Source organism: Mirounga angustirostris, unplaced genomic scaffold, assembly GCF_029215605.1.
Source record: "Mirounga angustirostris isolate CCGP_5_RB_7025 unplaced genomic scaffold, mMirAng1.0.hap1 SCAF_2, whole genome shotgun sequence".
In the NCBI taxonomy this organism is placed as follows: Eukaryota; Metazoa; Chordata; class Mammalia; order Carnivora; family Phocidae; genus Mirounga; species Mirounga angustirostris.
The window spans coordinates 4,593,863-4,616,585 of NW_026991710.1; the positions used below are offsets into that span (position 1 = coordinate 4,593,863).

General features: G+C 55.3%; 1 protein-coding gene across 1 annotated transcript in view; it reads right to left on the reverse strand.

Moving 5' to 3' along the window:
• Positions 1-419: 419 nt before the first annotated feature.
• MAN2B2 (mannosidase alpha class 2B member 2) overlaps positions 420-22,723 on the reverse strand; it is a 33,510-nt gene continuing 11,206 nt past the window's right edge. The window contains exons 7-19 of the mRNA XM_064581874.1: positions 17,288-17,486; positions 15,781-15,971; positions 14,612-14,750; positions 12,884-13,017; positions 10,984-11,258; positions 9,396-9,587; positions 8,587-8,839; positions 7,642-7,752; positions 7,373-7,565; positions 5,066-5,203; positions 2,998-3,110; positions 2,046-2,166; positions 420-640 (exon numbers count right to left, since the gene is read on the reverse strand). Coding sequence (XP_064437944.1) covers positions 420-640; positions 2,046-2,166; positions 2,998-3,110; positions 5,066-5,203; positions 7,373-7,565; positions 7,642-7,752; positions 8,587-8,839; positions 9,396-9,587; positions 10,984-11,258; positions 12,884-13,017; positions 14,612-14,750; positions 15,781-15,971; positions 17,288-17,486 — 2,280 coding nt within the window. The remainder of the gene's footprint in view (positions 641-2,045; positions 2,167-2,997; positions 3,111-5,065; positions 5,204-7,372; positions 7,566-7,641; positions 7,753-8,586; positions 8,840-9,395; positions 9,588-10,983; positions 11,259-12,883; positions 13,018-14,611; positions 14,751-15,780; positions 15,972-17,287; positions 17,487-22,723) is intronic.

Below are 22,723 nucleotides of genomic sequence, written 5' to 3' on the forward strand. Positions count from 1 at the left end.
GCCTGCTCTTCCCATAGCTCCTGCCCTGGGGGTAACCTTTCTACAGCCTTCCTGAATGGGCCCCAGACCCCCATGCCACCCACGGGCTCTGATGGGCCCATGTCCACGCAGTGCCCCCCCCGCACCCCATGATTAGGCACACAGTAAGCCAGCCCGTCACACTGGTGGCCTGGGCGAGAGGGGGCGGGGCCTGCATGGCAGGTGCATTTGCTGTCACGCTGGGTATTTCACTCTGCCTTATGGGAGCTTCCTGATGACTCCACACAGGCAGGAGGAGTGTGAGTGTGCGTGCAGACATCACCCAGGTAGGAGGATAGGAGAGGCCGGCTCTAGTGCCCCAGGAGAACATGTGGGTCTGTGAAAGGCAATTTTTATTTAAAGCACAACAAAACCCCCAATCTGAACATTTTCTTTCTGCATTAGCCTATCAAGTGGGCAGCTGATCTTCCCTCATTCCTCCATGCTGCTTTTCCATGTCCTGGGTCCTGTTCCTTTTCCTGGGGTCCCTGGGGTCTCTCTGGAGCCACAGGGTCGGTCAAGGGCTCACTGCTACGAAAGTGGATGAAGAACGTCCGGATTTCCTTCGGGTAGATGGTGACCTTGGTGCCTTGCAGGGGTGTCGAGTGAGAGCTGGAGCTGCCTGAGGGAACAGAGATGGTCTGTCCTTAGAATCACCTGCTTCCCCAGGGCAGTTCCACTCAGCATCCCTCTCTTACACCGTACCCACCTAGACTCTATTGTGGCTCTTTGATGAAGGTCCTTGGCTGCCCCCGTCCTGCCAGGACCCCACTGTCCTGGGCCCCTTGCATTTTGGCCCTCCCATGAGCGTAATATATAGGTGGTCCCGGCCATACATGGCCTCCTTTCCCATGGGGTGTAGCACTGAATGCCTAGAGCTTTTTCACTGAAGCCATCTGGTGGGCCTGCTCTTTATATTACTGGGTTCCACTAAATTCAACCTTGAGAAGGAAACCTCTTCATCCATTCATCCACCCACACATCCATCCATCCATGATCCATTAGTCCATTGATCCATCCATCCTTCCTTTCAGTCATTCAAACACTCGAACTTCCAAAGACTCATCCATCCATCATCCATCCATCCAGCATGCATGCATGAATGCATCCATCATCCACCCACACATTGATCCAGCCATCCACAACCAATTCATCCATCCATCATCCATTCATTCATCTATCAATACATCCTTCCTTTCATCCATTCACATAATCACCCTTCCATATACCCATGTATCCATCCATCCATCATCCTGCAGAAAGAAATACACATCTACCCATCCATTTATCCATCACCTACCTATAATTCATCATCTATCTACCAATCCATCTATCCATCCATCATCCATCCATCCATCCATCTATCCATCATCCATCACATATTCATCATCCATCCATCCATCTGGCACCCATCCATCCATGCATCCATCCACCCATACATCAATCCACCCATCCATCCATCATCCATCTATCTATTCCCAAATGACTCAGTGTCCAGCTATGTAGATGGCACTCTGCTGTGTGCAGTGCACAGAGGACGCATGGGAAAGAGGAAAGAGAGGGAGAGGAGAACAGAGGAGGAACCTGACCCAGCCCTGGACTCCGCAGAAGCTTGAGAAGGGGTGGGCCAGAGGGAAGAGGACAAGGGTGATGCAGGCAGAGGGAACAGCATGGGAAAGACTGGGAGGCATGAAGCTGCCTGTGGTTCCCAGGAGCTGATGGTGGTGTGTGCAGTGTGAGGCACAGCATGGCAGATGTCAGAACCCCCGGGGATACGCTTGCCAGTTCAGGACTCACCCAGGACAGAGGCAGGGGTGTGGTCTGCAGAAACACACAGGCATGCACACACACACTGACCTGTGGTAGATTCAGGACGATACAGAATCAGAGAAGCAAAGTGGCCTGCTGAAGGTCACACAGGCCATAAGGGGCAGAGCTGGGATCTAAGCAAGGTCTGGCCAGCTCCTGAGTGAGACGGGGGGCAGGCTGGGATTCCCAGGCTCGGCCTGAACCAGGGGCTCCCAAACCTCTGCGGTGGGGACGATCCTGTGTCCTCCAGCTCCAGCGGTGCAGCGAGCTCACACCCCAGGTCCCTGTGAGCGAGCGCTCCTCCACCGCCACCACGGACCCCAGCCCCCGCAGCACGACCTGAGGGACAGGAGCACAGGGAGGGTGAGCTACCCCCGAGGCCCCAGATCAGAGCAGAGGCAAAGCAGGAGCAGGCGCGGCACCCACACCCCCCGCACAGCACACCTCCTCGTGAATTCTTACAGCAAATCCCCAGAGGGAACTGTGTCCCCATTTTATAGATGAGGACACTGAGGCCAGCACCAGCATGTTCCCCAGGTAGTGCGCTGGACGAGCATACCCGGGGGAGGCAGGCTCAGGAGCTGCCTCCAACATCCAGACCCTTCTCCCCGGTATGGCTCAGGGGGCGGCCCGGGGACGAGGCCAGGAGTCGCTATCCATCCCTTGTGCCAAGTAAGCAGGGACCCAGCCTCCTGTGCGGGCAGGGAGGCCGGTGGCCCATTCTGGCCTGAAAAGGAAGGGCGGGCTGGCCGGGAGGTGGGACGGTTCTGGAGAAGCTTCCCTGCACCGACAGAAGGAGAAAGCACTTGGGGGCAAGACCCCTCTGCTGCGGCCTTCCCCGCTTCTGCGGATCCAGCTGCTGGTGAGGCCTCTGCCTGCTGGTGACCACAGGGGACGAGCCGCAGAGAACCAGCCAGCACGCTACGAGGCCGGCAGCGGGACAAAGTGACCCAGGGAGGGACCAGAAGGAGAAGAGGCAAGAACCCAGGGAGAGGCGGGTGGGGTGCCCCGCGCCCCCACACAGCGCCCAGTCCAGGGGAGCGAGAGCGCCTGCAGGCATCTCTCTGCCGAGGTCTTTGCCAGAGGGGATTATCACACTGCGGTTTGCCTCCCTGCTGGGGCTTCAGGCCACGGCCGGGAGGCCTGTCCCGGGGGTCTGAGGGCACTTACCTCCAGGTCCACACGCACGGGCTGCGACAGGACCGGGTCCTCCCCCACCTCATACAGGTGCTGGAGCCTCAGCAGGACGCGGCGGAGGTCCGCCTTGGCCTTCCCTCGGTGGCCTTCAGGGACAGAAGGAGCCCCATCAGCCCCAGCCGTCTAGTCTGGGCCCAGCACTCGACCCCTGCCCTTCACTTTGTACCCTCAGCCTCCCTGGGAGGCAGCAGACACCGTTCCCGCTTGATGGACAAGGAAACAAGGCTCAGAGAGGTACAGTCACTTGCCCAAAGACACACAGCTGGTGGGCACCAGAGGGAGGATTCCGGCCCAGGTCCGGCAGCCTCTGAGGCCTCCTGCCACACCCACAGGGGCGATGCTGAGGGCGCCTGCAAGTCTGCATCCTCCCCTTGTCTGCTGCTCGGGTCCTCACTGGACCTGTCCTTAAATGGCCCAGCACTCTGCAGGACCCCCCTTCCCTGCCCCCGTATGCTGTGGTGTGGCCCGACCCCCCAGGTCGATGCACAGGGAGCAGGAGGGACGTGTCCCTTGCACAGAAGCTTCTGCAGCCTCCGTGAAAGAGGAAGCACCTGCTGCATACAGCCTCCATCAGCCGGGGGCCCTGGTGGCCCCATTGACAAGGGCCATCTGCTGAGCTCACTGGACATGTGGTTCTGGGGAGAAGGAACATGGCTGTGTAGGGTGGGGGACTGTGGGGCTCCTTGTTCCTGCCACACACGGGGTTTGTAAAATCCCTTCTACCTGTTCTGAGGGGGAGGGTGGTTACGGATTCGATCCCGAGGGTCAGGGAAGTCCTCTGTCTCCTGATGGGTGTGCGTGTGGGGGTGAGGCTGAGGACAAGCTGATGTCCAGGATGACACATCTACTTCATAAGGTGGCCCTGAGCTCGGGGAGAGTGGGGGGCGGGGGGAGGGTCTCACTCCCTCCCTGAGGCTCCCCTCACTGTGCCCCTGACTCGCTGCTCTCCACGGAGGACAGACTTTCATTAGTGGGTCTGGGGTTACCCCCAGGAGAGCCCCTTTCTCCTCCTAATTGGGAGCCAGCTGTCTACAGGGGACCCAATCTCTTGCATGTGACTTTGCACACAAGTGGGAAGGGAACGCTGTGCCTTGTACGGGAGGTTCCCCGCCCAGCATCTTCTGTGACAGTGGGGATTCCTGATGATGGGATTCAGTGCTAGAAAGCCACTTGGCTGCAGGCATGAGCCATGGCCCCCAAGATCCATTTTATCAGATAAAGGTGTTATCTGGCCTATTGCTTCTTCCTTTTTCTCCTTCCTAATTCTGCAGACTCCTATTGAGCAGTCTTTGGGGCCTGCCAGGACCTGGGTGGGTCTCTGGGGACAAGAGGGTGGCTGAGGGGCAGCCAGCCCTGCCTTTGAGCTGCTCCCAGTGAAAAGGGGAAGATAAGGTGCAGCTGGAGCTTTGGCAACAGGATGGGTTGGTTCATGGCAGGTGTCACCTCCACCAGGAAGCCCTCCATGATGCCCTGCCAGCAGCTTAATGTGAACACCAACATCACTGGCTGGTGACTTGGCTACTTCCCCCTCTAGTCTGAGAGCTCTGTGAGTCCAGGGTCCTTACCTACCTTGGTCACTGCTGATTCCCCAGTGCCTGGCACAAGAGACATTTGTTCAGTGAATGAATGGAAGCTCTGGACAGTCAGGCTTCCTGGGTTCAGAGGACGAGTGGGACTGGCTGCTCAGGGCTCCAGGAGGAGTCCCTGAGGAGGCAGGACTGCACTGCAGGCTGAGGGTCTGGCAGAAGGTGGACGATGACTGGGGTTTGGTGGTGGGGTTAGCAGGGATCCATCAGAGAATGGGTGTGGGCAGGTCCTGGGCTGGGGTCCATGCCCACTGCGTACCCTGCTTGCTGAGTGACCCTGGCCCCCCAGAGCCTCTCTGTGGGCCTGGGTCTCCACTGGGCAGAGAAGGGGATCAGGTGACCATGAGGAAGCAGGACAACACTGAGAAGAGCCCACTTTGTGTGGTGATGGGCGCGGGGCCAGGTTGACATGGGGAGGGAGCCGTGAGTCTGGTTCCCTTGGACACCTGCCCCACCTTTCTGGAGGCTCTGCAGGTGCTCTGTGTGGTTGGAGCTGTAGTTCCAGCCTGGGATGCTCAGGATCTGCAGGTGAAGACTTGGGGGCAGGGTCACGGCTTCTTGCTGCTGGGGGCCTGGGCGATTCTGGGCAGTCTCTGCAGGGCAGACACACAGAGCCAGGACAAGGACTGGGGCCACGCTCCTCCTGCTGGCACCGGGAGCTCGGCACACTATGTGCCCCCGATCAGGCGATCCGGCTCCTGCCCACGTGTGCCCCACAGGGAGACAGCCTGAAGCACCTACTGTTCCAAGCGCCTCAGGCATCCCCTTTCTTGCATTTGCCCACGGACATCCTTCCGCCTGGATGCCTTTCCTCCCGCATGTCCAGGGGCCCAGATCACAGAGTCTAAGAGCTGGAAAGACCCTGAATCTTTAGTCCAGCCATTTCAAAGTACAGATGGGGAGACTACCGCCCAGAGAGGTGATGGGGTTTGTTCCAGATCACAGGGCAGGTTCAGGCAGAGCCCTGATTTCAATTCAAGGTCTGGGATGCAAGCTCCTCCCTTGTTTTGTCATCCCTGGTCCCCCTGCTCAGAGGGCACCTCGGCCCCTCCTCCTCCCAGGAAATGCCCTTTCAACTCTGGGCTCCAGCTGGGGCACCACCGGCCCCAGTGATTGGTCCACGCTCAGACCTCGAGCTCCTCTCTGCACCAATCAGGAACTTTCCCTGGGACCTCTGCCCCTGAGCATGGGAAGATTGAGCTCAGTCCTTCTGCAGGGGTGGAAGGGAGCATGCACTACACAGGAGTTCACAGCCTCATCCCAGTAAGGAGGGTAAAGAAGGTTGCAGACAGGGAGAAGCACAGCTGAGAGTGTGAGGGAGAGGGATGGCTTCATGAAGGTTCCAGCCCCTGAGCGCCAACTGCACCCTGCCCTTCCCGCAGTCATGTGCGTGCACCTCGGGATAGGGTCTCCTGGTGGCTCAGCCAGTGCATGTTGAGTTTCTCTCACTTTCAACCAAGAGAGAGCAGAGTGGGGCCAGTGGGAGATGCTGACCTAGCCACGGGCCCTCCTACAACACAGGGCCATGGCCCTCTGCGGAAAGGGCTCCCAGCCTCCTGGAAGGAACCACTGACTCATCCTGGAGCAGACCCCGGCCTGCTGGCCCATCACATTCCCTCTCTGGGGATTGGGAGCCTGCGACCCAGAGGTGGCCAGGCAGGCAGCTCATGGCAGTCCTGCAGGGATGACTGAACACCTGCTCCCCACAGGCCCCCCGCGGCCCTGCCCCCACCCCGCCTGCCCACGCCTCTCGTCCAGCTGCTCTGATTCCGGGAGCTTGTCCACACTCTGCCCAACCAGCTGCCCCTTCAGTGTCTGTGACTTCCAAACAAGAGAACCTCAACTGGCACCCCTCCAAGTGGATCCTGCTCTCCTCCAGGCTCTTGGTCCCCAAAGCACAAGGCCCCAGGCTCTTTCCTCAGTACCTCTCCCTGTGTTCCCTGAGCCTGGATGTGTATGAGCATGGCTCCCCAGCGGACAGCTCAGGAGAAATCCTTCAGGGGAGGCCTGGCCCTTACTCATCCCTGGTGCACAGCACACAGCAGGCACTCAATACGTGCTTCATACGAGAGTGAGCAACAGCCTGCCTGCTTCTGAAGACCTGGGCGGGCCTGGCTCTAAAACTAAAGCCAGGAGCAATTATAGCCACATTCTCTTCAAAACCTCAGCAAGTGAGTCGGACAGAAACACTTGCAGGATTAGTGAGACGGGTACCAAATTGTATCTAGCTGGTTCCTTCTTTAAATGATGCTCCGAAGTACCATCTTTACACACCATCATTGCCTATTGTTTCTCATGTTCAATTATTTTCATACAGACACAGACTGTGTAAGTCAATAGGGGTCTGAGCGGAGGCAATGCCTGAGCTCTGCAGATCAGACCATGGGCTGCATTCACCCTCACTTGGTGACAGCATACCCAGAAGTCAAATAAAACAAGTCTTTAATGTTGCTCTTCTAGGTGTGAAGCCATATATGTCATATTAAAAAAGAAAAAGAGACATCAGAGCAGAAAATGAAGGCTACTCAGGGAAAAGGTAGAGGGTAGATTGGGTGTGAGTCTCAGAAAAGCTCCCACTACCTACATGAGCTTGAGTGAACCCCGGGCCTCTTTGCCTGAGTTTGCCCACACCTTAAAGGAGGACTTTGGATCAGAGATCCCTGAGTTCCCTCTGCTCAAAGTTGGCCAGATCACTGGTGGCCCACACCCCTCCCCAGGTCTGCCCCGGCCAGGTGGGCCCATTCGGGGGTGAACCCCCTCACCATTGAGCTCTCTTAACAGCACTAGGGGTCTGTGCTGCAGCAACAGCCCACTCCTCCGGCGCAGGCCCGAGGTGAGCGGCCGGGGCCCCAACAGGAACCAGAGCACGGGGTGGACAACGGAGGTGTCGTTCAGTGTGAGGTCGTATTCCAGAGCCCAGTCAAAGTTGTTCCACAGCCGGCGATGGAGCATGACCTGCAGGCAAGAGCTGTCTGACAGGCCCCCCCCCACCTGCTCGTGCCCCCGGGGGGCCAGGAGGGCCACTTCCTACCTCCACCTGCCCGTTCCCTTGGCTGGAGACGCCATGTGCCTGCTCAGACAGCAGCACCAGCCTGCTTCGGCCGTCCTCGATGAAGGCGGACTGAACCATGGGGTAGTAATTCTGTGCACACAAACGTGGCCAGACTGGCGGTCGTGGCAAAGGAAGGGCAGACCTGCTGGTCGGGGTCCCCCTCTGGCCCCCCAGCCAGCGCCCCCGCACGGGCACAGCAACAGCTCAGGGTGCGGCAGGGAGACTATGGGAGAGGCTCTGACGTTGGGGACCAACAGACTTCATTCACATGCAACTCCACTGCTTCCTGACCATCTGAGCTGGGGACTTAGCCCACTCAAGCCTCAGTTTCCCCACCCATACAATGGGCCCAAAGACCCACTCTGCACATTCCTGCAGGAGTGATGAGGGGCTTTGTGGGGTCCAGCCTGATGTGGGTGCTGGGCCGGGTTGCTACAGAGAGAAAAGGCCGAGTGTGGGCTGCGGGGGGGCAGCCACACCCTCCACGCTCTGAGCTCCTGGAGCAAACGTCCCGGGTGGACCCACAGGGATTGTCAGGAGCCCCTGCACGGCGGGGGAGAGCGAGCAAGCAGGGACGAAGGGGCCAGAACTCACAAGCAGAGCAGGGAGGGGACACACCCCTCTGGGCCCCACAGGAGGAGCAAGAACTAATGTTTACCGGGGGCACAGGAGGCCCCCGGTGCGGGCTTCACCTGGATAGTTCCCGCTGACCCTCACAGCCCTGGGGGCCGAGGTCATTCCCTTGATCGGGTCAGCAGGGAGCCATAGGGAGCCGACCCGCTTGCCCAGGGTCACAGGGCTGAAGGCCTAGGATGTGGGAGCTGATGAGCGGCTGGGCACCGGGCTTCCTGCTCCGGCCTTCTGGAAAAGCGCCATCCGGGCTATCCCCGTGGGCCCGGGTCCAGCAGGCATCCTAGGGCGTACCCGAGCGATGCTGTTGCTCGTGTGTTCCCGGAAGCGTCTCCGCTGCATCTGGTAGCCGTTGCTGTCCGAGTAGAGGACCTGTCGGTTGTGGAGACTGGTGCTGGTCCTCAGGATGGCCTCGCAGTTCAGCTCCAAGGGGCCCACCCGGTACTCCTGCTCGATGCGACGGCAGAGCAGCTCCCCACCATGGCCGACTGGCACGTGGGCGAGCCGCGAGTAGATGGCGTATGTGTGATTCCTGTCCCTCACCTTCCTGGAGCAGAATTGGGAATCGGTGGGTCAGGCTCTGGGAGCTTTGTGGATGCCCCTCCCTCCTCCTTCCCCTTTCCTCCCATCTTCCCTCCATTTTTCCTCCCTCCTTTCCTTTCTTCCCTCCCCACATCTTCTTCTCTTCCTCCCTCTCTCCCTTCCTTCCTTTCTCATGCCCCCTTCCCTCCTTCCGTCCTTCCTGCAGTCAGGCTGAGGGCAGGGAACCTTCCTGGACCATATAATGGGAAGAGCCTGGTACCATGATAATCAGAACTGGGGTGCCCAGCCTGGATGGCTTAGATCTGTGCTGTCACATGACTTCTTGTGTAAGTCATTATTCCTGGGTTCCTGTCCTAGCTCTGCACTTGGACACCCTCCACAAGGTATAGCACGTGCACTGGAGCCAGGATGCCCCCGTCCAGGGCGATCACGTCTTCATCAAGCTCCCATTGAGAATGACCGTGTGCCAAGCAGCGATCCAGGAGCAGGAATCAGGAACACACATGGACCATGATTCCCTTGTACACTTGCCCACGTGCACCGAGGGAGCGCAAGCGCACCTGTAGAAGAACTGCCGGATCTCCGTCATGAGCTTTCCTGACACAATCTCCAACTCCACACCCTCCCATCCTGGCTCCGCGGTCCCATTGGATGTAAATATGTAGTTATTAGAAATGAGTTCCTCGAACCTATCATCGTTGACATGGTACTCCATGAACTCCTGGGTCACTCGCACTGTGCGGTTACTCTCTCTGCAGGGACAGGAAAGGGAAAACAGTATTCTCTTCATGCACGTGTGTCCTGAGCATTGTCCTCTGGAAGCTGGCGAACAAGTCTTCTATGCAGACACCCACCTCCACCAAAGCGAAGAAAAGAGACCTCAGCAGAACCTCAGTGACAGTCACGAGGCCGCTCGGTGACACCCATGCACGTGGTTCAGATAAAGGCCACGAGACACCCCCTCCCCTGAGCCAAGTGGCCTTAGATCCTTCCATGTGCCGGGGGAACCCCAAGCAGGAGGGCCACAGAGACTGCATAACAGGCCCCCGAGAGCATGAGCAGAGGGCATTAATGCTGCCCCAGAGGCAACGTCCCCGGAGATGATGCCCGGTCATCAGGCGGCCGGCAGCACCACCCCACCTTTCCGAGGGACCCTGAGGAGCACTAGCAAGGACTTTGTCATGCGGACCCCCAGGTGTCCAGATGTCCAGAGCCAGCACCTTCATGCACTTCACTGCCTCCTCCTGACTCCCGAGGGCCGGGAATATGAACCCACTTTGCTAACGAGCCCCACGAGGCTGGGGGCCCTGATCACTGACACAGGATCACATGTCTGGGAAGGGCCCAAAGCAGGACTCAGGTTCTGTTCCAACAGCACGATCTGGGTTCATTCCATTCTGTTCAGATACTGAGGTTGGGACGGGGGATGGGGAAAGGGTGGGCAGAGACTCAGAGCCCTGTAGACACGTGGATGGTATAGACATGAGTATGGATTGTACCTCTGTGTGTGGTCTAAGCAAAGGCACAGCCGTGTACTAGGATTGGGGCGTGGCGCTGCCAGGAGCAGAACATGAAGAAATGTCCCTTCCACACCCAACTGGGGATTTCTGTGAGATCGTGGTGGGCATGGACAGGAAAGCGGTGGGGGGAGCATCTGAGAAGGGCCCCTCTGGCCCCTCTGAAGAGGCCAGAAAAGATCGTGGTCATTAGTCCGGCCCCAAGCCCTTTCCCTTCTGTCTGCAGGCTGCCCGCCCCCGCTTCCCTTCATCAGCTCCTCCAGGTGCCGTCAGCTAGGGACTGGAGGAGTCAAACGTGCTCCATCTGTCGTGGGATGAATGGATGGATACGTTTCTTTGAATTTAAGAAAGTGGATAAAGTGAATATGACATATTCTCCCCGATCTTCAACATGTCTTCAACATCCACTTTGTCTGTGGATCAACAGCCCTGCAATGATAAGATTCATGAAGGGCTTTCTTGTACTAGTCTAGTCCCAAAATGCAGAAATAAAGATGGTAACACAGGAAGGGCCTTCACCACCTCCAGGAAGTTCCCCGGGCAGGTGAGGACACAGAGGCAGGTGGGGGGATGACATGCCCACGTCCCAGTGCACGCCTCCGCCTCAGAGGCAGCAATGGCTGTGCCTCACCTCTCCAAGATGCTGTGCATCAGGTTAGTGTCCCGGTCCAGGAACACAGTGTAACAGTCATTCTCCACACGAATTAGGCGCCTGCCCCCTGGACCAGCATGTGTCTCTGTCTTGCGGCCAAAGTTGGAGGTTCTAGCCAGACTGGCACCCAATTGCTTGGTGTCTACTTGGGTCCCCCGGGTGCGCGTGATGCTGTAGTGTCGGTAACTGAGGCCTGGGATTGTGGTCAGCACATGCAAGTTGTAAGCAGGTTGCTTCTCCTTTGATTCCTGGACCTGCAAGGCCAGCAGAACAAAACAAAATGGTGGGTCTGTGTCCTCAGTAACCTGTGACTTGCACACCTCCTGGGCAGGGTGCTCACTACTCACAGGCGGCAGGGTCTTTCCATCATTGGACCCTGCTGAGTTCCCTCCAGGCATCCTCCCTGCTCAACAGGATCCTGCCCCAGCCCCGTCTCCCTCCCTGGCCTCCCCCACTCCTCAGACTCCAGCATCAGCAACTGCCCTCCCTTCTCAGCACCCCTGCTCTCTCCTGCCTCTGAGCCACTGCTCATGCTGTTCCCTATCCCTGGAGGGCCTTCTCTCCAAAGAGAGACCCTATCCCTATCCCTGGAGGACCTTCTCTCCAAAGACCCCTGAACACATCACCCTGAACACATCTTATTTCACAACCTCCCAATTTCCCCAAGGGGGCATTTTCCTGTTCACCCTCCTGGCCTTCCCTGACCCTCTGTCACCTGAACTGGGAGGGATGGAGGAGGACACTGGGCACACTCAGCCGAGCCCCCCACTCTCCTGGGGAAGCATGCAGCATCTGAGCCCTTGTGGGAACCTTGGGGGCCCTATTAGGAACCCCAGAATGGCTGCACACACCGTCCCGCCCAGGCTGTGTCGGACATACAGCAGACACTTTGTCCCTGCCCCCATCACCATCATCTGTCACGTTAACATGCGCTTACTTGGTTTCCTGCCTGTCACCCAGGGCGAGAATATGAGTTCCCTGCAGGCGGGGACTTCATGGGCTTGGTTATTAAGGAAGCCCGGCACCGAGGGCAGGGCCTGACACACAGCAGGTCTCCAAAATATTTGCTGAGTGCATTTCCTCTGAGTGGTGTTGCGTGTGGGTGAAGAAGGGGGTGCCAGGGGTTGGGTCTGCTGAAACCAACACCGTCCCGTCTCCCTGCCCAGCTCGATGAACTCCTCCTCCTTCGGCATCAACCAAGGCCTGCTAGCCTGGCTCCCTGGGTCTCACTCCACACCACACATGTCCTTTAAGTGTCTGAGCACCCCTCCCCGTGGTGGCGCTGCCGTCCAGGGCATGAGCACTCAGCCCTGGCTGGACCAGCATGCGCCCTCGCGAGTGTTTGCTGAGTGGCCGATGTCAGTACCGCCTCACCTGCCAGGGAAACACTGGCACTGGGGGACAGGCAGGGTCCCTGGGGCCCCCCTGCTGGCTCCAGGCCGTGGAAGGAAAGGAAGACAGACCACACACCTCCTGGTATCTGCGGGTGTGGACACAGGCAGCTGGGCCAGCCTGCAACATCAGCGCCTCCACAAAGCACCCCCCTGAACACCCCTGAGGGCCTCTCCACAGAAAGTGGTCGTTTACATGAGAATATAAATATGCCCCATGGCAGGGGGGCGAGGAGAAGCCTCCCAGCCAGGGCAGACCACCCAGGAGACCCTCCAGGGAGGGGACAGTGGCGGGATGCTCATAGCCCAGTGTCAGTCCCTTGGTGGATCCCACAGGCCCTACTGGAGAAGGGACCCCATGGGGCTGTCCCCCAAGTGGGCCCCCAGGGTCACATGTTCACGGGACGTGCTCCCATTTCTGGAAGTGCCCTCCCAGAACAGCTGTCGGCAACAGCGAGTGTGCCCCGTGCACGCTGTCATGGCCATACCTGTGCAGTCACTGGCCGGCCGGACTCGTCTGTGACGTTGACCCTGGAGAAGCCCACAGTCAGGGTGACAAGGGTGGTGACCGTCCAGGCCAGGGGGTTGTAGACCACGGCAACGTGTCCCCCAGCTCCTGGGTCTGCACACACAGAACCGGCGTTACCTGCTGCCTTTGGACTCACCCAGAACCTCTGGGGGCCCCTGGCTACGTGGGAAACTGAGGCAGGAGACACAGCCCTGCAGAGCTGCCAGGGCAGCTGAATATAGGGACCAGTGGGCTAGTGCGCTCCTATACCCAGCAGGCCCCATACTCTGCTCAGGGCTCTGTGTCCAGTCCCCAGGCAGGGGAGGATGGAAGGGATCACTCCGTGTCCCTCTGGACAGTGAGGGTCCCTGTGTTCCTGACACATCATTCCCTGACAGCCCCACTGGACTGACTGACCAGGGAACTGAGGCCCGGAGAAGGACAGTCACCTGCCCAAACTGACCCGCCACTAAGGTGTGGCTCCCAAGTTTTGAATGCTTGGCACTGGGAAGGACTGGAGAATTCTCAGAAGGCTGGAGGGTCCACTCCAATCGCCTAGCCCAGCGTTTGAGCCCCAGCGATGTGGCCCTGGGTCCCATGTGTGTTCCGTCCTTTACCCCCGGTAACGTAAACTCTGGCCATGTCTGATGATTCCTGGACCCCTGAACACATCACACACTTTCCAGCCCCCTGCCCCTGCCCAGCCTGTTCCCTGTGGCTGGGACACCTTTCCTGACCTCCACCCGCTCACTGCTCAGGCAAGCCTCCCTGGTGAGGTCATGGGAATGGACGGCACCACCTGGCAGGGAAATCGGACCCCGGTTCCAGCTCTGCTGCAGCTGTCTCGCCCAGCCAACCCCAGGGTCTGTGGGCTGGGACTGTGTGCTGCGTGCGTGGTCCCCGGGGGCCTTCCCCGGTCCGAAGGTCAGACGGCATTGCACACAGACACAGAGGGGAGGGACGAGCAGGCCAGGTGGGCAGGGAGGTCAGATGTGAGGGGTGCACCATGACAGAGCGCAGGCTGGGGTGGGAGCTGGGGAAGGGGCAGCAGGCCCTGTGCTCATGACATCAGGCACAGGGAGGGAGGCCGAGGTGTCCCTGTGCTCCTAGGACTTCCTGGTTCACAATTCCTCAGCTTCAAGCTGGCGTGATCAGTTACTCCACACGTGTGAACCCTTCGCTGTCAAAGGGTCGGACATCAGCACCCAAACTGAGCTTAGGAGGGAGTTGGGGAATCCAGGCTGGGCTCAGGTCCCCGAGGACACCTGCATCCTCTGCAATACTGAGCACAGTCCCTGGGTTCAATCCCCGCTCTGTTCCTTCCTAGCTGGATGCCCCTGGGCATGTCCACAACCTCTCTGTTTCTGCTGTGTCCTCAGCTACACAGTGAGGAAAATAGCACCCCCTAGCTTACAGACTCTCCACGCACTGCAGTAAACACTGTGGGCTGAGCTCTGAGCAAATTCCATACTGAGTTGGCTCACGTGGTAACCTCTCCATCTTCCCATCACAGACAGGACAGGGAGGCTCCCAACAGTCAAGGCACATGCCAAGCTCAGACCAAGGGTCCGTGGTGCACAAAGGATGTGGTTGCAGAGTCTGAGGCTTGGGTTGTTCAGGTCCACCCCAAGAACCGCAGGCTCTCTGCTCAGAAAGGGTCAGCCCCCCTCCCACAGCGGCAGGGACGTGCCATAGGGGCCTCGCTTACCTGTGAAGGCAGGGGTCCTATCCTGGACGAGGGAGGCCATCAGTTCGTGCACACCCTGCATCCCTGACCGCAGATTCTTCACGTACGTGTCTCTCACCTTGGGGGTCTCAGTCCCAGTGATGGCGTGGTGGTGCTGCACCTGCATCCCGACCACAGTGGGGGAAACACGGGATCAGGCCTGCCTCCGCAAACCACCTCCAAGGCGCTGGCTCTCCTTCCTTCTCCCCAGCTGCTAGTGGAGCAGGTGAGGGTCCCTAGCACATTCCAGAACAGGAAATTGAGGCTCAGAGGGACTGATGACCTTGCAGAAGCCCACTGAGTCCCCTAACGTGGGCTGAAAACGACATCTGCAAGGGACCCGCCCCAGCTTCACCTCCACTGTGCAGTGTTCCTGTGAGTGCCACTGGGATTCTCCAGGCACCCTCCATTCTCTGTACCAAAATGGGGGTGGGATGAGCTCCTTCCCCACAGGGAAACTGAGGCCCCACCAGCTGAAGCCATGTGTCCCGCTCACGCCAATGGACTCTAAAGTCTATCCATTTCACCCCCCACACGGTGACACGTTCTGCCGTCAATGCCCTTCCGCTGAGTGTGCCAAGGCCATGGCCAGCATGGCCCCTTTCTGGCTGGGTGATGACAAGTTACAGGATTTCTGGGGTCTCAGTTTTCCCGTCTGTTCAGTGGGGGACGAGTGGAGACAGAAAATTGGGAACAACTTGCTATGGGGTTACGCCGAGCATGTTATGTACAGTCTCACATTCAGCTGCCCCACCATCCTGGGGTGGGCACGAGCTTCTCACTGTACAGGGAGGGAATTAGGGCCCAGAGAGGGAAGTCCCAAGCCTGAGGCCACACAGCGGAGGGGGACTGGATCCACACAGGACTGTAGACACCAATGCTTCTCTTCTTTGCCCTTTGCACTCTGGGTAAATTTGGCTGTGAAGCCACTGAAGCCACCAGCTGAAGGCTGTCAGACCATGGTTCTAGCCTTGGCCCGGTGTCCACATGCGCCTGCCATGTGACCACTATGTCCACATGCGCCTGCCGTGCGACCACAGGCCCCCTGGGTGTTCTGTTTGGAAAGTGGACCTCTAGTGACCACGGGCTGGGGAAGCGCACTGCACGGGAGGTTTCCAACCCGATCGTGTTGCTGAGAGGTGTGCCATTACCTCGGAGACCGCCCAGCGGAGCTGCTTGAGCTGTTTCAGGGCCCAGTCCAGGTCCAGGTGCTGGTGGGGGGCCGGCCACACGGAGCGTGTGAACATGGACTCCCCGGCGTACAACAGAGCGCTGGCTCGCCTTGCCAGCCTCTTGAGCCTGCTGCGGGACGTGTAGAAACCGGTCCAGGCCTGAAATGGACCTACAGAGGAGGGCTGGCAGTTGGCGTGAGTCTCCCTGGCCTAGGGGCTTCCTGAGCCAAGTCCCCGTAGACCTGGGGAAGCTGGGGCCTGGGGTCTGGCTCTGCCTGGGTCACCTCTGGAGGCAGCCACTCACTCCTGCCCCGGCCAGACCAGGAATGGCCCGGGGATCCCAGGGAGGGGCTGGGGTAGGTGTGAGGATCAGGCTGGGCTGGACCAGGACTGGGATGGGGGCCAGAGAGCCCAGGGTGGACCTGGGAAACCTAGAACCGCCTGTGAGCCGAGGGCCTGGGAGACCTCGGGAAGGAAAGGGGGGTGGGAGCCAAGTAGGCAGCACCCAGCTGGCACAGGCCCTGAGTGCTGGCAGAGACCTCTGTATGCGACTCAGGGGCAATGGGGAGACCGGGACAAGCCTGCAAGCAGTGGGGTTCCACTGGCAGCCCAGGGAGGGGGGAGGGGGGAGAGCCCAGGGATCCCGTAGCTGCTGCGCTGACCCACACACATGATGCCTCCTGCCAAAGCTCCTCGGGGGGACGGGCTTGGGTGCCCCCCGGGGAGGGGGGTGGCTGGGTCTCACAAGGTGGTTGACTGTTCCTACTGCTCTGGCCTCCACCCAGGCTGAGCAGCGTCTCCATTCCCTGACCTTCCCCCGCACGACCTGAGCACACCAGGAAGGGTAGCCCCCGCCCCAGGAAAGGAGACCGTGTGGTCACAGCTCCTGCAGCAGGCTGAGTGTCCTGGTCAGGCAGGGGCACTCCGCAGCCTGAGCTCTAAATCCCCAGCGACTCAGAGCAGGGACCAGGGCTCACCGCAGCTGTCCAGGCTCCCAAGAAACGTTTTCTTGTTGGGGGGCTGCACCAAGCCAAGCCCATTCTGAACACCTGCAGGACATTGCCCTATCTCCTCCCTCTTTGGTGTAGCCCCGCCCACTTCAGCATAACCCTGCCCACACCCACATATCCAGCTCTGCCTGGGCTGTAACCACGCCCACACAGAGGAGTCCTTGAACTTCACCTGTAACCCCACCCACATCAATTTGCCCCTCCCCCCTGACTATAACCAAGCTCATACCCTTGTAGCCCTCCCACATGAAGGCAGCCAAGGCCTCCTGGATGTGGAAATAGGAAGCTACAGAGCCATTCTGTGAGTGTCCCGTCAATCCTAGAATGTCTAGTGGGACAGAGTATGGGGGGCAGTGGGGGGCATGGCCAATCTCGGCCCCAGTGACCCTCACAAGCTCCTCAGCAGGGCAGAGCAGACACTAGGTGGGCGCCCTCCGTGGCACCAGATTTGCACCCCAACCTGCACGGGCTCATACCTGAGGAATAGGGCAGGAAGTCTCGGTGCTCACGGACATGCCAGGTGACATTGGTAGCGTGCAAGGCACTGAAGTAGTCAGCCAGCGTGGCATACTCCACAGTGATGCCGAGCCTGGATTTGTAAGCATTGATGAAGTCCAGCAAAATGTCCATGTTGGCAAACTTCAGTGAGGCATTGAAGAACTGCTTGTCACACCCCTGCAGGCCGGGACACAGTGCAAAGCCTTGGAGTTCAGGGGCAGAGCCCAGCCCAGCCCTCATCACCTCCATCAAGGGCCCTCCCACTCTCCCTGGCAAAAGCCCCAACCAGCTCCCCAAGGGCATTCCTTCCTTCCTTCCTTCCATCATGTTTTACTTCTCAAGTACTTATTTATCTTACACCTGGACATTTGTACTTTTTGAACACTGTCACCCAATTCCCCCACCTCCCCACACACACACCTCTGACAACCACAAATCTAATCCCTATTTCCATCAATTTGGTTTTTCTAGATCCCACATGTAAGTGAGAATATATAGAATGGGCATTTGTCTGTCTAACTTATTTCACTCTCTGGGCTTTTCTTAACACATATCTGTATCACTAATTATCAGCATCATTAATTTTAATGACATGATAGTTACAAATAACAGTGATAACAGCTATCACTCACATTTACTGACCTTGAGGTCACTCTCAAAAAGACAGTCAAACCTTGGATAAATTCCTTGTCATATCTACCTACCAAGACTGAATCAAGAAGAAATAGGAAATCTCAACAGACCAATTACTACTAAGGAGAGTGAATCAGGAATCAAAAACCTCCCACCCACACAAGTCCAGGACCAGATGGCTTCACTGGTGAATTCTACAAAACATCTGTAGAAGAATCAATACCTATCCTTCTCATACTCTTCAAAAGACACAGAAGAAGAGGGAACACTTCCAAACTCATATGCTAGGAACAACATTACCCTGTTACCAACGCCAGACAAGGGCATTGCATAAAAGATAATTACAGGCCGATGTCCCTGATGGACATGGGATGCAACAATCAACAGTTATTAGCAGACCAAAGTCAACATTCCGTCAGAATGATCATGTACCATGATAGAGTGGGACTTAGTTCAGGAATTCAAGGATGGTTCAACAACCACAAACCAATCAACAAGATGCACCATATTAATAAAATGAAGGATAAAACTTTTATGATCCTCTCCATAAATGCAGAAAGAGCAACTGACAACATTCCACATCCATTGATGATAAAAACACTCAAAAAGTGAGTATGGAGGGAACATGCCTCAACATAATAAAGGCCATTTATGACAAACCCAAATCTAGCATTGTACTCCATATTGGGACTCTGGAAAGTTTTCCTGTGAGATCAGGAACGAGACAAGGATACCCACCTTCTACACCTTTAGTCAACATCGCGTTTGAAGGCTTCACCAGAGCAAGTAGGCAAGGAAAAGAAACAAAGGGCATCCACATGGGAAAGGAAGAAGTAAATGTGTCACTATTTGAAGATGACATAGTATTACATATAAAAAGCCTGAAACACTCCACCGAGACATGGTTAGAACTAATGAACAAATTCAGTCAAGTGGCAGGATACAGAATCAACATGCAAAATCAGTTGCATTTCTGTACACTAATAATCGACTATCAGAAAGAGAAATTAAGAAAGCCACCCCATGTATAATTGCATCACAAGAATAAAATACCTAGGAAGAAGTTTAACCAAGGAGGTGAAAGACCTGTACACTGAAAACCATAAGACATTGATGAAAGAACTTGAAGAAGACAGAAATAATGGAAGATATCTTGTGCTCATAGATGGGAGGAATTAACATTGTTAAAATGTCCATACCACCCAAAGCAATCTACAGATTCAATGCAATCCCTGTTACAATTCAAATGGCATATTTCACAGAAATAGAACAATCTTCAAATTTGTATGGAACTGCAAAAGATCCCGAAGACCCAAAGCAATCTTGAGAAGGAAGAACAAAGCTGGAGGCATCACACTCCCTATTTCAAACTACATTATAAAACTCTGGTACTCAGAACAGTGTGGTATTTGCATAAAGCCAGACATACAGATCAACAAACAGAATAGAGGGACGCCTGGGTGGCTCAGTTGGTTAAGCGTCTGCCTTGGGCTCAGGTCATGATCCCAGGGTCCTGGGATCGAGTCCTGCACCGGGTCCCTTGCTCAGTGGGGAGCCTGCTTCTCCCTCTGCTGCTCCTCCCCTTGCTCGTTCTCTCTCTCTCTCTCTGACAAATAAATAAAATCTTTAAAAAAAAAAACCAGAATAGAGAACCCAGAAATGGACCCTCAACTCTATGCTCAACTAATCTTCAACAAAGCAGGAAAGAATGTCCAATGGAAAAAAGACAGTCTCTTCAACAAATGGTGTTGGGAAAATTGGACAGCCACATGCAGAAGAATGAAACTGGGCCATTTCCTTATACCACACACAAAAATAGACCCAAAATGGATGAAAGACCTCAATGTGAGACAGGAATCCATCAAAATCCTAAAGGAGAACACAGGCAGGAACCTCTTCGACCTCGGCCACAGCAAATTCTTCCTAGAAACATCACCAAAGGCCAGGGAAGCAAAAACGAACTATCAGGACTTCATCAAGATAAAAAGCTTTTGCATAGCAAAGGAAACAGTCAACAAAACCAAAAGACAACCGACAGAATGGGAGAAGATATTTGCAAATGACATATCAGATAAAGGGCTAGTATCCAAAATCTATAAAGAACTTATTAAACTCAACACCCAAAGAACAACTAATCCAATCAAGAAATGGGCAGAAGACATAAACAGACATTTCTGCAAAGAAGACATCAAAATGGCCAACAGACACATGAAAAAGTGCTCAACATTACTCGGCATCGGGGAAATCCAAATCAAAACCTCAATGAGATACCACCTCACACAGGTCAGAATGGCTAAAGTTAACAAGTCAGGAAACGACAGATGTTGGCGAGGATCTGGAGAAAAGGGGAACCCTCCTACACTGTTGGTGGGAATGCAAGCTGGTGCAGCCACTCTGGAAAACAGTATGGAGGTTCCTCAAAAAGTTGAAAATAGAGATACCCTATGATGAAGCAATTGCACTACTGGGTATTTATCCCAAAGATACAAAGGTAGTGATCCGAAGGGGTACGTGCACCCCAGTGTTTATAGCAGCAATGTCCACAATAGGCAAACTATGGAAAGAGCCTAGATGTCCATCAACAGATGAATGGATAAAGAAGATGTGGTAGAGATATACAATGGAATATTATGCAGCCATCAAAAGGAATGAAATCTTACCATTTGCAATGACGTGGATAGAACTGGAGGGTATTATGCTAAGTGAAATAAGTCAATCAGAGAAAGACAAGTATCACATGATCTCACTGATATGAGGAATTCTTAATCTCAGGAAACTGAGGGTTGCTGGAGGGGTGGGGGTGGGAGGAATGGGGGGGCTGGGTGATAGACACTGGGGAGGGTATGTGCTATGGTGAGCGCTGTGAATTGTGTAAGACTGATGAATCACAGACCTGTACCTCTCAAACAAATAATACATTATATGTTAAAAAAAAAAGAAGAAGATAGTAGGAAGGGAAAAATGAAGGGGGGAAAATCAGAGGGGGAGATGAACCATGAGAGACTATGGACTTTGAGAAACAAACTGAGGGTTTTAGAGGAGATGGAGGTGGGGGGATGGGTTAGCCCCGTGATGGGTATTAAAGAGGGCACGTATTGAATGGAACACTGGGTGTTATACGCAAACAATGAATCATGGAACACTACATCAAAAAACAATGATGTAATGAATGGTGACTAACATAATAAAAAAATTTTTTTAAAGAAAAGTACCCATTCCAAGAAGAAATACTTTGTAACTGTGTATGGTGATGGATGTTAAGTAGACTTACTGCGGGGATCATTTTGCAACCTAGACAAATATGGAATCCTTATGTTGCATGCCTGAAACGAACATCATGTGATATGTGAATTTTATCTCAATAAAAAACAGAGCGGGACACCTGGCTCAGTTGGTTAAGCATCTGCCTTCAGCTCAGGTCATGATCTCAGGGTCCTGGGATGGAGTCCCACAACGGCTTCCTTGCTCAGCAGGGAGCGTGCTTCTCCCTCTGCCGGCCACTCCCCCTGCTTGTGCTTGCTCTCTCTCTCATTCTCTCTCACATATAAATAAATAATAATCTTTAAAAATAAAAAAAAAGAACGAAAGCAAGAAAAAAGAGAAAGAGCTGTAGCATTGACACAAGTTCCTCCCAGATAGTCGTGGTAATTCTCAGGTGTCCTTGTCGACATTTTGCAGAAGTCAGGGCATGAGTCTGGGCGAAGTGGTTCAAATGCATTGCATGGGCACCTTGGACCATGGCCTGCACCCTAGCAGCACCCCGCCAGCTCTGATCGCTTCTCTAAAACACCTGCAATTCCTGGCTCCTGGAACTTTCCCAGGGGAGGTCACTGCCTGCCTCACATGGACAAAACAGGAGAGGAATGTGAGTTCTCACGGGATCTGCAGGTGAGCCCTGGCCGAATCAGTCCTACAAGCAGCCAGTGTGATGGGCCAGCAGGGGCATCAGCTCTCGCGCTGCCTGAGGACATGGATGCACAGAGTCTATCCCCATCATCTCGCCTGTGAATTTTGGTGTGAACTCACAACAAAGAGTGATGGGAAGAGAGAGGCCGATCTGCACGTTCCTTCTCTGTCAGCTGTGCACAGACCCCTGGGCTCTGGGCTGCAGCAGCCCCAGATACACCTGCTGCAGTCAAGGGTCCTGAGTCAGACTGGGGCCAAGTCACGACTGGCTGCCACCAGGGGCTCCCCATTTGCTGACAGCTGCCTCCACAAAGGAAGCACTGGAATGCCCTGTGCGTGAGGCCAGACTACATTGTACAGGAACGGGAAGCCACTTGGGAAGACCTCATAATGCATCCACAGAGGGCACAGAGCGGGACTGGCAGGGTTTTGTGATCTGGACACAAGTCATTGTAGCCAGAGTTTCTGTTTTCCTTTGTAAATAACATTCAATTTCTGAACTCCTGAGAAAGTAAATACATCATTATTTTGTTTCTTTGTGGCCTACTTATAATTTCCATTATTGTGTTAAGACTCATACAAAGTCACATACAGTTATATTTTGACTTAATGTGTCTACCAATGGGAATTTTATCTTTGAACATTAATTGATTAATCTTTTTCTATGTATAAAAGAGTAATAACAAATAAAAATGGCTAAAATCCTAAAGATGCATGAAAACAAAAAAGGCAGTCAAGAGGTAAGAAGACAGGCTAGGGAGTGCCCTGCCGGGCTCTGAGCACAAATACCCATCCCCATCCCAGCTGCCCTGTTTGTTGCTGTGCAGCATTAGGATGATCCCTTGACCTCTCTGGTTCTCAGTTCCCTCATTTTC